This window comes from Equus asinus, chromosome 19 (genome assembly GCF_041296235.1).
Source record: "Equus asinus isolate D_3611 breed Donkey chromosome 19, EquAss-T2T_v2, whole genome shotgun sequence".
NCBI classification, from domain to species: domain Eukaryota; kingdom Metazoa; phylum Chordata; class Mammalia; order Perissodactyla; family Equidae; genus Equus; species Equus asinus.
In genome coordinates, this window is record NC_091808.1 from 5,647,263 (window position 1) to 5,663,437 (window position 16,175).

A 16,175-nucleotide genomic window follows, 5' to 3' on the forward strand; every position below is an offset into this window, starting at 1 on the left:
GGTGTAGGGGGAGGGGAACCGATTGAATAGATGCTCATCAAAGATATAAGAATAACAAAATTGAAGAATCAAAAATTCACAATTTGTGTTAACAGCACAGTCTATGCTATTAGAAACGTATTAATTAAAGTGGTACATTCATCAGGTTAGAAGCCTAACACATTTCTAAGAGGAGGAGAGGAATCCCAAAGTGTAAAAACAAACATAAAAAATTAAGGAGTTTGAATTATCCACATCTGCTGAAGAGTAATTTTAAATATAGACATTTCTGTGGCGGGTTAATCAGCAATTCTACAGGTTGCCAGGGCACTTCGTAATTGTGGCTGTCATTCAGGTCACTCCCAGTTGGCTAACTGCTGGCAAGATGCCCCAGAGCCACACACCTTCCCAAGTCCCTACCTTGTGGAGTCCAGCGAGGGCTTCGTCCGCCCCTGGCTGCTCTCTTCCCACACGCTGTTGGCCAGCTCGTTCCCAATGGACGACATCACCTTGATGAGCTCAATGGGCCAGTCATCCAGGTCCAGGGATCGGACTCGAGAAAGGTGGGTGCCAAGATTCCGGTGGATCCCTGAGCACTCGATGCACATGAGGGCTCCCAAGTTCAAACTGGCCCAGTTGGGATCTGTGGGAAGAGGAACAGGGCGCCACATGCAATCAGACCATCAGCCCTCATCCCACTGCCCTTAGGATCTGAGGAACAAAGCGGCCAGTCAGTCAGACATCACATCCAGTAGTCCCTCCCTAGAATCGCACGGCTTGAAAACACTCCTTGGCCGGAACTCGGGACTGTTTTAGATGTTTCGAAAAGATTTGACAGGTTGGTGGCAACTTTTAAAAATCTGGCTTTAGTCAAAGTCTTTGAATTTCCCACACAATAAATAATTGCAAGTTGGCTTGGACAGAAAGATGCGCTTTCCAATACTTCAACAGCAGCATTCCCCTTGAGAGGGGAGATGCACATGGAAAAAAAAAATCATCAGTGACCTGGTGTCCACTGTGGACGGCTGCTGATAGAGGGGAAGAGAAGGGATGCTTTGAGAAGAAAATTCTCAAGGCTATAATGTCCCTCATAGCCACCTTTGGAACCAGGGCACATCTAAGTTTTCATTGGTCACATGATGGGGATGTTTGCAAATTTCAAAGATGAAAGAAAGGCACATTACAATGAAAAAAATATGGTTTTCAGTGATCTTATTTAAGGGTAACCGCTGAAGCAACGCCCAGTTGTCCATTCTTCACTGCTGCCAAGATGGCGGGCAGGGTCCTTTGGTTAGGTTATTACCGAGCTCTATCAACCCTGACTCGCAGAATGAACGGCAACATGCTTTATTGCATGCACCAAGGACAAGGAATGAGTTCAGAGAACAGCACTGGGACCCCTGAGCTGGATCACTCCCCGCGTGAAACTAGCTGACATCATCAGAAGACTGAGAACTCAGGCCCGGGGCTGGCTTCATGCTAGAATCTACAGCTGATTTGCGAAGATGGGGCTGACCTTGACAGTCAATGGATTTAACCACCGACAGAAGCAAGGAAGGCTTAAATCATCCAGGAATAAGCAATATTTCCTCCAGGTACACTTAACGAGTCAATAAAATAACAGGTAGCTGACATCATATTTATTTTGAATCATTCTATAAATAGTAAATGATTAGGAAAGGGCTTATGCCAATTCATTGGAAGTCAGCCAGCGATTTATTTAATATCCACTATACACTCAGGAAGGTGGTGAGAGATACCATGGGTGATACACAAGAAGGGAGGTCTGTGACCTCAGAGACGTTCTGGTTAGGAAGGGAAATATGCTGCAAATAATAATAATTAAAAAAAATAAATGGAAAAAGGGAATGCAGATTAAATGCTGAAGAGCACAGTCAAAACAATAAATACACAGGTATCGTGGGAAGGAAGAGGTGAGCCATAGTGGGTACAGATGGGAAGGCTGCATGGAGGAGGTTTGGCCTGCGCCTCGCAGGGTTTAGGGAAGAGCATGGTGTGGTGGACGGTTGGTGGAAAGTCAACACCCCCTCCACCTCTGGCTTTCACCTGTGTCTCCACTCTTCTTCACAGCCCAACTTCTACAACGGCCACCTCTGCTTCTGCGCCTCCTAATTGTTGGCAACCTGGCCTCCATCCCCACCTTTCCCCTGGAATAGGGCAGCCAAAAGTCACTAGCCACCACCATGGGCAAGATCCAAAGGACCCTACTCAGCCATCGTTTCCCTCGACTTCTTGATACTCCTCCTTACCATACTGCCTCCGGATGCCTCTTTGGTCAAGACTCTCTTTGGATTTTTTTCCCCCACTTATCTGGTTGTTGCGTCTTGATTTCCTTCCCAACTTTTCCTCCTGAATCTGTTCCCTACCTTAGGGGGTCCTGCAGCCATCTCTTCTGATTCTATATCCTCTTCCAGGCAAACTCAACCCAACCCATGGCTTCTCTTATGACCCAAACGCTCACCACCATCCACAGATATCTCCTGCCTGCTCCTCTCTCTTGAGCTTCATGCAGTTACCATTGCACATTTCTATGGATATCACACAGGTACCTCCCTGTCCATGTTTCACCCTGCAAACGTGGTCTTCTGCAGGGACCTGTCACTGGCAGCAAATGGCACCAGCATTCACTTAGTTATTCAAGCCAGGATCCTGGCAACCAACCCGATCCTTTCATCATTCCCCAGCCAATCGCCAAGTCCTCAGTCTCACAAATCCAATGCCTTCTTCTTGTCCCCACTGCTCCCACGCTGGTCGAGGGCACCATCACAGCAGGGATGCATCAGCCTCCTGCCTGCCACTTCACCTTCTTCTTCCCTGCAGTCCACTGTCCACATATCAGCCAGGGGTCTACAGGGCGAATCCAATCACGTCATGCTCCTACTCAAAACCCATCTGTGGCTGCCATTTGCCATTGGGATCAAGTTCAAAAGCCCTATCAGCAAGATCAGAACCTGGTCCCCATTCCCACCTCTGTCTCTCAGGAGCATTTCAGTTCCCTGACCTCTTTGTGCATGATGTCCCTTTGCCCGGTCAACTTCTCCTCATCCTGCTGGTCTCAGCAGAAATCTTCCTTCCTGGGGGATGACCCCTCCCCCCAGCTGTAGGAAGACCCCCTGCTAGGCCTCACTGCAGCCTGTGCGCTGCCACCGGAGACCTGTACATGCACGATGCCTTGTTTCATGACCGCCTTCCCTGTGGAGCGGCAGGAGCCTGGTGGAACGAGCATCTTTTAGTGCACACTGCCTCCCCAGGATCTGCCTCCACTTGCAGTTTTCAGGTGAATGAAAGACTGGCTCGACTAAAGCAGAGGACACGCTTAAGGGGACAGTGGAAGGTCAGGGTGGCCGGGGAGGGGCAGACATACTAGAAAGCCATGGGGTTCCTGAGCAGAGGAAGAGCTGGAGTGGGTGGGAGCAGACAGGGTAAGAAGAGAAGCGAAGAGAGAGGCTCGTGGGGGCAGCACTGGGCATAACAATGGAATTAGTCAATGCCACCTGCACTTGGCACCAGGACGGTTGGTCCATCTGCTGGGAATGCTCAGATCCATATCAGGGGACCCGATCTTCAATTCAAACAACAGATCCAAAAAGCGGTGCAAGCTTTGTAACCTCGTGCTGGCATCCAAGGTGTGGATAGGTCCCACGTGTCATGCAAGAACTCCCAAGAGGTTCCAGCAAGTACAGCACCCGAGGCCACCGAGCCTGTTGTATTTCCAGCTAAATTCAACACTGAATTCATCTTCCCTCTCCATACCCCCCTCCTTTATGTCCTTAAGTGGCTCCCCCCGCCACTTCTCCCTCTCCTTTATGTCCCCACCTCCCATCACCAAGTGCTGTGGTTAATACTTTCACACACTGTCCTCATTGTTACCAAGTACATATAGAGCCCTATTCTTGCTCACCTGAACTGCTCCAAGAACCTCTTATTAGGTTCTGATGCCCACCCTACCATCCCAGCCATTCTCCATGAGCTGTCTATGGACACGGAAACCCAACGACCCTGATCCCTTGTTCAGAACTCAGACCACTGCCACCCCTGCCCTCCTCCCCTACAAGCTTCAGCAGCTCCAAGACTCTGCCCTGGTGCCAGACCTGAAGGATGACATCCACGCGCAGGACGCGTTCCAGTGACCACAGGTAGATGATGGTGAAGACCAGTGTTCTGGGATGTGGCAGGTATGTAGCCAGCAGGCTTCTGGGGGTCTGGAGCATCCTCAGCAAGAACACGGGCGGGTGGGGGGCATTTCTGCAGCTCCAAATCCCACGCCTCATGGAAATCCCCAAGCCTCTTCTTCCCCAGAGGCAACACAGTTGAGCCGGTGGGAAAGCGTTCACGAGCCAGGGGGAACCGCCCAGAGAAGCAGATGCGGTGCCCGGAGCCCACGGTTTCTCCCACACCACCACTGGACACGGGACAGTGAAGCCAGGGGCCTTGTCCTCAAGCGGGGGAATAAGCCAACGGAGGGGCCTATGCCCTCGACCCCCCTTTAATCTTCACTTAACCCCTTTATAAGTATAAAAATAACACAAGCTCATTTGAAGAAATGTGTAAACTATACAGAACAAGGAAAGAAAACCTTTGGAACTACCACCCATCTCAATCGTGGTCAACTCACTTTTTTATTTGTATGTATTTCTACAAATAAAATGTACCACAAACAAAACTTTCTCTTACTTTTGTCCACCTAACAATACACATAAGCACTTTCTCTAAGAATAATTCTTAACGTCGTAATACTTCATTTATTAGCCAGTTCCTTTCCTGTTGGAGACTGAGGCTGCAGCCAATTTTCTCTCCTACACGGCTGTGAAGAACACGAGTGTGGTGCTCTTTGCTCTCATTTCCAAGCTGCCCCATTACATTTTACAGAGTAACCAATTTCCCCTAATTTGACCCTGTTCCGAGATGGGTATCACGGTCTTAACACTGACGCTCCTCTCGCCGGCCAAGGAACGCTGTCTCGCTCTGACAGCCTCCTGAACTGTGTGTGACTCACGTTGTCGTCAGTACCTGACCCATAATTATGTCAAGAGCCAGGCCAGTGGGGACCGTGCACGGTTTTGCCAAAGCTCCATGCAAAGAGAATGGAGGCTGGGGGGATTCTGCCCCTCAGATAGCTATGTGAACTGCGGAGGCCATCAACGCTCCGTGAGTATCACCTCCGACTGGACATGCCAAGCGGAGCAGTGCGCGGCTTCCGTTCCAACAGGCCGGCCACAGCGGAGTTACAGTCAGCTCTCTGTGACCACCCCCTCAGCCTCAGCACAGCTCTGCAAGAGCCTGTGGGTGATACTGGGGTTCAGCCGGTGAGCTGTGCCGAGGGGCTCTGCAGCCCATTGGGCACCCCACAGCCAGGTCTGCTCTGAGTGGCTCCCGGAGAGGCGCGCTTCCACATGGGCAGGGTGTCACTGACAGCAGAGACTGTCCTGAATGTGCCTCGGTGGGGCAGATGTGGACCTGGTCCTCCAGGCTGTGGTTTGAGAAGAGTTTTCTGGAAGTAAAAGGAACCTACAGACACAGCACAACATGGCTACAGGGGAGAAGAGACAAAGCTATCTAGGACCCGAAAAAGTTATTTTCTTGCTGTTGCCAAAAAAACCTATACAAACAAGGTCCGGCCCCGTGGCATAGCGGTTAAGTTCGTGCACTCCTCTTCGGTGGCCTGGGGTTCGCTGGTTCGGATCCTGGACTCAGACCTACGTACCAACTCATCAAGCCATGCTGTGGCAGGTGTCCCACATGTAAAGTAGAGGAAGATGGGCATGGATGTTAGCTCAGGGCCAGTCTTCCTCAGCAAAACAAACAAACAAACAAACAAAAAAACCCACAGAAAACAAAGCAAAACAAAAAAACCCTTAATCAGTAAGAACAACAAAACCTCTCCCAGGCTACATACCAGTGGGAGGCCCTGGGCTTGGTTCCCAAGGACCGGTGACAAAAAGCATGGGGGGCACTTGCCCAAGGTAGGGCTTCAGCAGCAGAATGTGGAAGCCCAGATCGCAGTGGCTTTCAAGAGAAGCCCCAGCCACATCTATTGCCTGGCAGGCCCACCCTCTAGGCCACTCCTTGGCTCAGGCCTGCCCTTCCTACCTGAACCCCCTAACCCTGGGGCATGCCTGATGACCTTTTAGCCATGATGCTCAAGAGGGCTGCAGAGGTGTCCCGCACACTCCTTGGAAGAAACTGCAGAGTGCTGCTTGGAAGACAAGAGTAGGCGACAAGGAGACACAGGCAGGGCCAGACACCAGGCCCAAAGGCTGTGAGGAGAAATCTGGGCCTTGTGGAAAGCTGCAAGCTCTTCTTGACAGGTTCCTTTTCTTCCTCTCAACACCCAAAAACAAGAGCCTTTCCTTACATCTAACGTTTGACCTCTCTGTGTTCTTGCACACACCGAAATACGGACCACCCAATACTCTAGTTCCTAAGACATACATGCTCACTATAGAAAAATGAGACAACCCAAATCACCAAAGACCCCAATGCTCAGATGCCTGGGGAAACGCTCTGGAATGCATCCTTACAGCTCTTTCCCCCTAAGTACCTGAAGAGACTCGCTGGGTTCTCCCCGACTTATCGCCCTATATAATTTCATTTTGCAATGCATCGTAATGTTTCTCCACCTCAACGAATATATTCTGGACATCACTTTTTAAGGCTGCCTATTATTTCATGATGAGAAGACATCAGCCCATGAACAGTTCGTCAAGTTTCCCACATTTGGGATGTTCTGATTTTCTACTCTATAAACAGCCCTGTGATGAACATCTTTGAAGCCAGATGTCTGCGCCCTTCGCTCATTCCCACAGGCTTGGTTCCTAGAGGTGTACAGCTGGGGTGCGGGGCGCCCACTTGTTGAAGGCTTTATGTACATTGCCAAACCGCCCTGCGGATGTCTTACAGTTCATCGTTCTTCTGAGCACTTTCACCCAAACCGGGTATTTGACTTAAAAAAATACAGCAGGTGGCAAAGAGCTTGGTTTGAATCCTGCTACATGACTTGCTAGTTTTGTGACCTGGGATATAGAACTTGACCCTCAGACTCTTCATTTCCTCCCCTATAAATGGGGCCCACTGTGGCACCAAGCATGACAGGGTCACAAGAATGAAAAAAGACAACGCATGCGAGGATTTGGCACAGGCCTGATGGAGATGGAGCGTTTAAGGAATGGAAGCTTGTTCCCTCTTTTTTTCTCCAGAGTTGTCAAACGTGGCCTCTCCTCGTTCCCTTTGTCCTGTAATTCTTGCTCAGGTGGCCTTGCTCTGAACAAGCTTGTCCCACAGCCTCCCCCACCCTCGGCACTCGCATGCCCAAGCCCACTCTCAGAAAGGATTCCTGACCTCCAATTTGGCATATACCACGAAGCGTGTGAGCGACAGAATCGTCCCTTTTAAAGGACTCTTTACATGTACGGTGGAAGCAATCGTGGAGGTTTCTCCTAATATTTCTCAGATTTTGTGCTTTTAAAGACCTTACTTTAAAAAACTTTTTGACAAAAACATACTTCAAATAACTACTTCTCTTCTCTAACTTGACTTCACGACACGTTTTGAAAGTAAAATTGGAGAATTCAAACCCAAGAAGACACTTTAAAGACATACCTCAAGATGCTTGAAGAAGAGACCGCTTCTGTCACCCGGAGGCCGTGGACATGGCCTCTCGGTCTCTCCCTTTCCTGTCCTACCAATGAGTGGTCTCTCCGAGGGGGCTCTGCCCTTCCCTTTAAAGCGCAACCACCCTGAGTTAGTGCCTCGTTTCCTCCTGGTCAGATGACCAAAATCCACTTGCTGGCCTCGTCCTCACTCTGCCTCTCTATTCCAATCTGTCTGAGATGGAGCCCCTGGGCAGTCTCCCCAGGCGCAGCTCAGAATCTCGTGCCTGCTCTGAAACTCTGTAACGATTTCCATCCTTTTACCAAGGAAGGATAAAGACTTTAACATTCTCCACTTAGCGCCCTCATCTTCTTGGCTCCAACCAGCTTCCAACCTGAGCAGCAGCGGCCTTTTCCTCAATGCACCCAGAGCCTTGACTCACGATGACTCCTTCAGTCACTAGCTCAGAGCCTACCCATTCCCAGAGCCCCACATAAACGCCAACTCCTGCTTGAAGTCTGCTTTGAGTTGCCGTGTGACCCCTTGTGGCCCTTCTCCATGGTGCTGGGTTTTCTGGTTACTGGGTGCAGCCTGGCCCGCTAGGTTTCAGGCTCTGGGGTGACCAGGACTGCATCACACACATCTTTGATTCCTAGGCAGCACCCAGCCTGCTGCCAGTGCCTTTTATCTTGTTTCAAACGGATTTCCTTCTCCTCAAAACACCTTAATAAGCCAGCCCTGATGGCCTAGTTGCTAAAGTTCAGTGTGCCCCGCTTCAGCAGCCCAGGTTCTGTTCCCAGCTGCAGAACGGCACCACTCATCTGTCAGTAGCCATGCTGTGGTGGCAGCTCGCATGGAAGAACCAGAAGGACTTACAGCTAGAATATACAACTGTGTACTGGGGCTTTAGGGAGGAAAAAAAAATGAGGAAGACTGGCAACAGATATTAGCTCAGGGCAAATCTTTTCCACCAAAATCCCCCAAAACCCCAAAAACACACACTTTAACAACAGCAACAAATATGACTGGAAAACATTACAGAACGTGCCCAGCACTGTGCTAAGGGCTGGAACCTCAAGAATGAAAAGTCCTTAATCTCAAGGATGTGAACAACGAAATGGGAAAACAGCAGTACCTATGGACAACAGAGCACGCAGGAAAACCAGGTTATTCCAAGGCTTGAAGTGGTAATTACCATGTCTGTTAGTTCACTCAAATGCTTTAGTGTGTAGGGAATTTAAGATTTAAAAAAAAAAAAAAAAAGACACCACTTGATGGCAAAATCCAGAACACATAATTTTGAAATTAAAAAAACAAACCCCAGAAATCTCCAGGCAGGAACGAACTGACTGTACTCCGTTTTTATGGAAAAAGCAAACAAGCCTATGATCGTGATGAAGGAAAAAGTCGATTCATGGATACGGCAGAGAATCTGGGCATGCAGCCGAGTCCTTCACTCCCACACCCACGGTGTGACCGCTGCTCACCGGGATGCCTGAGGCCTAGGCAGGACTTAGAACAGTGTCAGCGAGCTTTCATGTGAAGGGTATTGTGTTAAAATAAAATCCAAAGAGAAATATTTCAATTCCTTAAAAGCCATGAAGTCACATACTAAACCTCGACGCCAAACGGTGGATGTGGGTTCAATGCCACGCGGGCTTAGTCAGAATTCGCTCCCCCACCCCTGCCCCAGGTCTCCTGCTGCCCAGGGCCAGGCCCCCTCTCCCCGCACACACTTACTCTGTGTCTCGCAGTCCACACAGTGGGAATTCCCCCGGATGTTTCGTATCGACTGCAAGGCCATGGCCTCACTCTGGCTCGTCAGTCGGGACTGGGCATACAGGAAGACACATAAATGCAAGACGTAAGAACGAGAAATTTATATCTCTACTAATAGTGTCAGGGGGAAATCAAACAGATGGCGAGCAAACAGAGGATGAGGGCGATTTCAGACAATGACCCCAATGGAGAATGCACTATGCACCGTGAGGAAATATTACATGGTAAGATCTATCAGATGGACGCCTCCAGCAGAAATGAGGACAGAGGTAAGTTCTGTATCATGTGTGGATGAACATGAGACCCACTGCCCCCTGGAGAATGTAATTGGTTAACATACTTTTACTGTCATGTGTCTACTCGGTGTGAAGATTAAAGAAAGAGAAATAACCTGTGTATAAGCCAAGAGTCAGGGCTGAATCAACATCCTAACACACGTCTCAGGACTGCTCATCAGGACACCACGTCCACACCCCACTCCAGGCCTGGGAGAGGCACTTTTCACTTTAAGACAATGTCAGTTGCTATGGCATGAAAGTCACTAGCCAGTGTGGGGACAAGGAGGAGTGTGAGTGTAGCTGGGGGCATGTATTCTTAAATTTATACTTAATTATCTTCGCTAAGCAAGTTAAAAAAATATAGAAGGGGAAAAGGACAACATAAAAATTTATAAACTATGACATGATCGCCCATAGTTCAGTTTATTCACATTTGGATACTACTCTTCCAGCCTTCTTTGAAAGCACATCTGCATGCATATGGTCATGGGCCACATAACAATGTTTCAGTCAGTGATGGACCATCTATATGATGGTGGTCCCATAAGATCAGTACCATGTAGCCAGGTGTATAGCAGGCTCTACCATCTAGGTTTGTGTAAGTGCACTCTGTGACGTTCGCACAATGACGAAATCACCTAAAGATGCGTTTCTCAGAATGTACCACTGTTATTAAGCGATGCATGACTATACATGTACTTTAAAAAAAGCCAGCATCACATATATATACATATATATTTATTTACTGCTTTGGAAACTGCCTTTGCAGCCTAATGACATATTGCTCTCTCTCCACACCACCACGTGTTCTCCAACAGCATCATTTTAAATGGCTGCATAATATTCCACTTATGACAACTTATTTATGAAGTTTTCTGTGATGGACATTTAGGTTGCCTCCAATTTTTCTCTAGTCTATTACAAACAGTGCTGTAAAGAATATGTTTACTGCTAAATCTTTGCACATATTCATGACTATTTACTGAGGATAAATTTCTGGAGGTAGGGGAGTGCTAGGTGAAAGGATACGTACTATTTTAAAGCTTTCGATGCATACATCTAATATACTGGTTAAAGCCAAATACATTTCAGAAGACACTCACAACACACTAGAATTTTTTATACGAATTCTTCATAAACTGAACCATCCCATGTAAAATTGTCTGAAGTGCAACAATTTATCGCTTGCTACCTAATAATAAATTATAATTGATTAATTGCTACTGTCTAATTAGCATAATGCATTACTGGGGTTTTATTCCCTTTGGTTAGATACCCGAGAATTCAAAGTATGTTTAACAATTTATATTGGCATCTGGCGTGTGTGTGCGCACGCACACATATACAGGGACGTGTCTGTCTGTCTGCCTGTACCATTTCTACAACATATGCAAGCATACATACATCCACACCAGCTACCAACTCTGAATTATCCACAGGCAGCAAAAATTCCTTATAGCTCATTCTCAACTGAGTCTGTATCTTCCCCTCAAGCTACTCCTCGTGGATATTATTTCCATGCTGTACACTTTCTCTCCTGTTCAGCACACGCCCAGGTGAACAGATGTGAGCCTGCCTTCCTCAGTGCTCAGCGAGTCCTCCTCCCAGGGGAAGCGGCCGCTGGCGAGCGAACATGTCCAGTGAGAGACAAGGGGCAGCATTTTAAGGCTGGTGTTTGCCTCAGGCCCAGGGGCGATGCCGTCTGTTTTCATAAAGAGCTGGGGAGAGTCTGGCAAGGGTGTGAAAGGGAAAAGGCCCACGCTTTCCCAGATCTTCCGGAATCTGCATGATGTGGCATGGATTCAGAGTCTGACTTGGGATACTGTGATTTTATATAAAACTTGGAGATGCGTTTGTCTGCTCAGCCACATGTGCCCTCCCACACCTTTCAGAAACTAAATTCCCATGCTTTATGGGTGACATGTGTTGTCGATGCCCATTGACAAGGAGGCCTGGGAGCATCCTGTGTTGGCTTGAGCGCCACGTCTGTGGCTGCATGACTCACTTAAGCCAAGGTGCTCAGAAAGGAAAGGCTGGGATTCTTTCCACCTTGGGTATAAAACATCTTCAAAAAAGAGAAGCAAATTACATTATAATAATAATGACTGTGGTCTGGTTTACCCTGGTTAAAGAGGGTAATAAAATAAGACAGTCCATCTTTCTGAGAGACAGACTCTCTTTCTAATGACAAAGTGGAACATAAATCACTTGCAGAAATTTCTTTAAATGGTTACAAATGAAATTGCAGGTTGGTGGGCAATGTCCTTTCTCTCAGTTTCTAGTTGATTTTAATTGGAAAAATCAAGATGCTCTCCAAGACTCTAAAAGGTTCCAGAGAAGGGGTTAAAAACATCTAAGCATTAAAATATTAAATTTGAAGGAATCTCTAATGGGAGAAGGAAAATGGGAAAAATGCCTTTTGCATAAGGAGTATCACTGGGCAGTAATGTAGAAAACGCAGGTTAAAGTCTTGTTTTTCCCCCCAAGCTAAACAAACGCAAAATGCAAAAGAATCACGTCTAATTGAATAAAGCATATATCAGGTTTTATCAGCACAGTTTGGAAAATGACATTGTGTCCTTCCTAAGGTCTGTGGATGCCCATATACGGGCATCTACTTTTCATTTCTGTCTGTAACAAGAGTCGGTTTTCCAACCTGACATGGATTTGAATTTTGGGCATTTATGATAACAGAACAGTGCATCTCTTTTCTTGAGTGCATTCTGCCTAAAACAAAAATAAATGTGGCCACATAAGCCAGAAGAGTCCAAAAGATTCCATCATCTACAATAAAAGGTCAATGCTTTCTCTTTGGGATTAGTTGAGAGAGTGAAGATTTAAAATGGCATAGTCTGCCACACAAACGTGCTTAAGCTAGGATACTAATCCACCTTACATGATACATATCGACACAAAGTGTTTTTTATCTTTTCAATTACTTAGCTTTTTGCTAGGAAAGAATAACTGGGTCTTGTCAATCACACACATCATATGATGCTCTCCCCTCCCTTGGGCATCACTCTCGGCCTCCATTTCCCTTTAACGATCAGCAGCTCTTGATTTCGGGGGGCAGCCTGTTAAGGGTCTTACCTTATTCTTGCTGCTCTCACATGACTGTAAGCTGGCTAGGATCTGGCTCTCGATGGCTTGGACCCACGCATCTCGCTCCTCATATGTGGTGGCTTCAAAGTGCCACGTCTGGCCAGTGAGGGACACAATGATAAACTCAAAGTTTTCTTCTTGTTCTGAAACACAGAGTAGAGGGGATGAAGAGTTTAGCTTTCATGAGACCGCAGCCCCTCTGCCAGTCCTTGGTCATAAAAGTGCCTTTGGGTTCAATCGCGCCTGCATGGGGCTGGCGGCACACACAGGACTGGCCGGCTACACAGCGGAGATCTGAATCCGCAGACCTCCAAACACTCAAGATTTGGTTCCTAAAGCCAGCATGGTTTAGCTAGGTTTCAATCAATGCTCAGGGGATGAGGAAAAATGAAAACCAGCGTGTGATGTCAGTGTCTCTGGGTTGGGTACGCATGAAGCAACTTAAGAAAATCACATTGTAACTTACTGCTGACCATCGACATCTGTGGGAAGAAAATTAAGTTAATATTGTTAATCTTGGGATACAGTTTTAATTTCCTTATAAGCGTCAGTGTGTAGATCCAGAGATGCACAGACTGGGAGGGTGGGGGGATTACAGGCGATTTGAAGAGACTTTGTGGCCACCATGGGCACGTGTCTGGATTGGGAAGAGCAGGACTTGTATTCAGATCTCGCTATACCACTTGCCACATTGGGGTTGTCGGACAGGTTCTTGATTCCTCCAAGGCTGGTTCCCTCACCTTACAACGGGGGAAGGGGCCGCCTCCTTCAGAGTGTTTTCCACTGGCTAAGTGATGTGTAGTAACTCAGGCCAACACAGAGCCCGCACCGTGGGAGACACTCCATAAATGTCGGGGTTTGTCCTCTATTGTCATCTACCCCCTGGTCCTGCCACAGAAACAAAATAGAGAGGAGGCCCTACATATAAATAGCATCATCAGCTACAAATAACCATGAGGAAATCCTGAGCTGAGTTTCTAGGCACAACACCTCATTTGATTCATAGTTTCCAATCACTAGTCTGGGAACTGGCTGTGTTACAATCACCTGGTGAGCAATTGTTATTAATGATGACAACCTACCTACCTACCCGGCCCACCACTGTTTTAGTTATTATCTCAGTCATCTGCACATGGCCACTTGGCTCACTCACATTCACTGCATGAACCTCTGAATTTCCATGCTCACGGTCCCTGACCTCCAGCCCCTGACCTCTGCTGGGCTCTGTGCTGCCCAGGCGGCCCCACCCCTTCTCTAGATGGCTCTCCCAAGGCCCTGCCTCACCAGGAGCCCTTTAGCCTCTGAGACAAGGATGCTCACTCAGCTTGTCTCCAAAGCAACTACAGCCATGTCCAGCATCCTCTCCTCCTTCCCTTCCGTCTCAGGAGAGAAGCAGCCCCCACTCTTGTGGCTGAGACCCCTCCCACCTGACCCCATTGATCCCTGGCGCGTGGGGACAGGGCCCAGGAATGGGAGACTCATGTCCTTCTTAACGCACAGCCAGGTCTGGGGAACTGATTCCCTAAACTACCACCAACTGCCATGGAAACAGGGCCATGACACTTTTGGGGGAAATCTTTACATATTCTGGCAATAACAGCACTGTGTTCTGCGTAAAACCAGCATGGCTGCTCTTTTCAAATTTAACCCTCCTGGCGAGTGGGGCCTAAATCTGTGGAACCAGCTCCAAGGGGCGCCCAAAGGGAGGGAAGGCGGGCACATTTGTTTGCCAAACCACTGGTGAAGGGCTTCTCCTATTAGCGTGCCCAGCCTCACCGAGCATAATGACGTTTCTGGGACAAGAGGGTCCACCGCTTCCTCCAGCTTCCCAAAGGCCTGTGATTCTCTGCGGAGATGTTAAAAGCTGCAACGAGGGTGCACTGGGGGGCAGCAGGAAAGTGCTGGGGTGCAGGTACTGAGTGTAAGTCAGGCCATCCCCTGAAAAGGGCCAAGCTGGGCTTCATTTGGAGCAGGTGTGGAAAGCTCAGACAAGGGGCTGCACGGGGATGCTCTTTGAAGGGGGCAAGGAGAGGAGCAGCTGACTTCAACATGAGACACGGGAGCCTCCAGAAGGCGTCTTCCAGACTATGCTAGTATCCCATGTTCTCGGAATCTCTTGGGTTCCTGAGGTCTGGAGAGCTAGTGATTAGAGTTCTGAAAGTGAGACAGTCATCTGAAATTGAACCCCAATCTATCGGGCTCTTGAGTCGGAAAACAAACGACCCCTGTGTTTATGCAGAAGCAGAACACCCCACTTGCTGTGGAAAAGGGAGGTGGGAGAGAAAGGCTGGGGGCAGTGGCATCTGCAGATCCCTCACCCCCACCCCAGTAATGTCCCTGGACACTCATGAGACTTGTTGGGATTTTCATTTAAAAAATTAGCTGTGACTTTCAAACAGGTCTCCCCACGGCTGACCTGCAATTACACCTTGTAATTACTGGCTGAGATGCTACATCTGTGGATTTTAAAAGGCCCAGCTTCCTGATCCACAGGCTTTTATGTCCTAATACTATGAATTACAACCTTTTCCACACTGATTCTTGCAGAATAGTGCCCTAAATTTACGCATTTTATGCAAAACTACCCTGGTAAACTAATAGGCAAGGCAAGAAAGAGCTACATAAGTCACAGTTAGGCCACCGGGAAAATCTGGTAATTCGTGGGGAGAAGGTGACAACTGTAGCCTGGGACATCTACCGAACAGGCTCATCCTTCCTCAATCTGTGGAACTGGAATGCACAGACAAAAGCTCCCTCTGAGCAGGAGGTATTAGACCTTTTAGCAAAAAAAAATTACCATCATTAGCTTCCCAGTTAAATTTCTGCACAACTGGCGTGCCATAAAGCTTTCCTGTTCAAATTTCTGGCCGGGATCATAAGCTACATCCCCTGGAACCAAAGGGAAAGAAGCTAACTTGCTTTACACCGAGGCCAGGCTCAGCGGCTGCGGCCGGCCGTCAGCTCCTCCCCGGTGGGCGGGGCACCTCGGGGGTGCAAGGGTTCCAGCTTGCAGGAGACAGTCTGTGCTCTCCAAACGTCTCCACATGACAGGGACAGGCACACACAGACACTCTGGGGTTAAATACAGAGCGATGGAAACAACAGTGGAGGTCTGAATACAGTGCCACAGAAACATCGATATTTTTTGTCTTGTTCCAATGCAGTAGTTGGTTTGGGCATCTTCTGCTAAAATACTCTCAATACCTCATGCAAAGACAAAACTTCCAAGTTAAGTTGCTAAAGTATAGTTTGGCTTTGCCCTATGAACTATGTAAACGAAATTTACCTACCCATGCAAAATCTACTTAAGGGAACAAATATATTTAAGTGTTTGCAGGAACATCAGAGTTCATTTCTTACAAATTTCCAAATGTACTCTCCCTACAGCATCTCTTCTACAGCCTCTCACTCTTCTTAAAAATCAAT

At 47.9% G+C, this 16,175-nt stretch overlaps 1 protein-coding gene across 14 annotated transcripts in view; it reads right to left on the reverse strand.

Moving 5' to 3' along the window:
* AGAP1 (ArfGAP with GTPase domain, ankyrin repeat and PH domain 1) overlaps positions 1-16,175 on the reverse strand; it is a 559,975-nt gene that overhangs the window by 61,471 nt on the left and 482,329 nt on the right. For all 14 annotated transcript variants that reach the window (XM_044751550.2, XM_044751551.2, XM_070489343.1 and 11 more), the window contains 3 exons: positions 12,738-12,892; positions 9,331-9,421; positions 400-622 (listed from right to left, as the gene is read on the reverse strand). In XM_044751550.2, the coding sequence (XP_044607485.1) occupies positions 400-622; positions 9,331-9,421; positions 12,738-12,892 (469 nt within the window). The remainder of the gene's footprint in view (positions 1-399; positions 623-9,330; positions 9,422-12,737; positions 12,893-16,175) is intronic.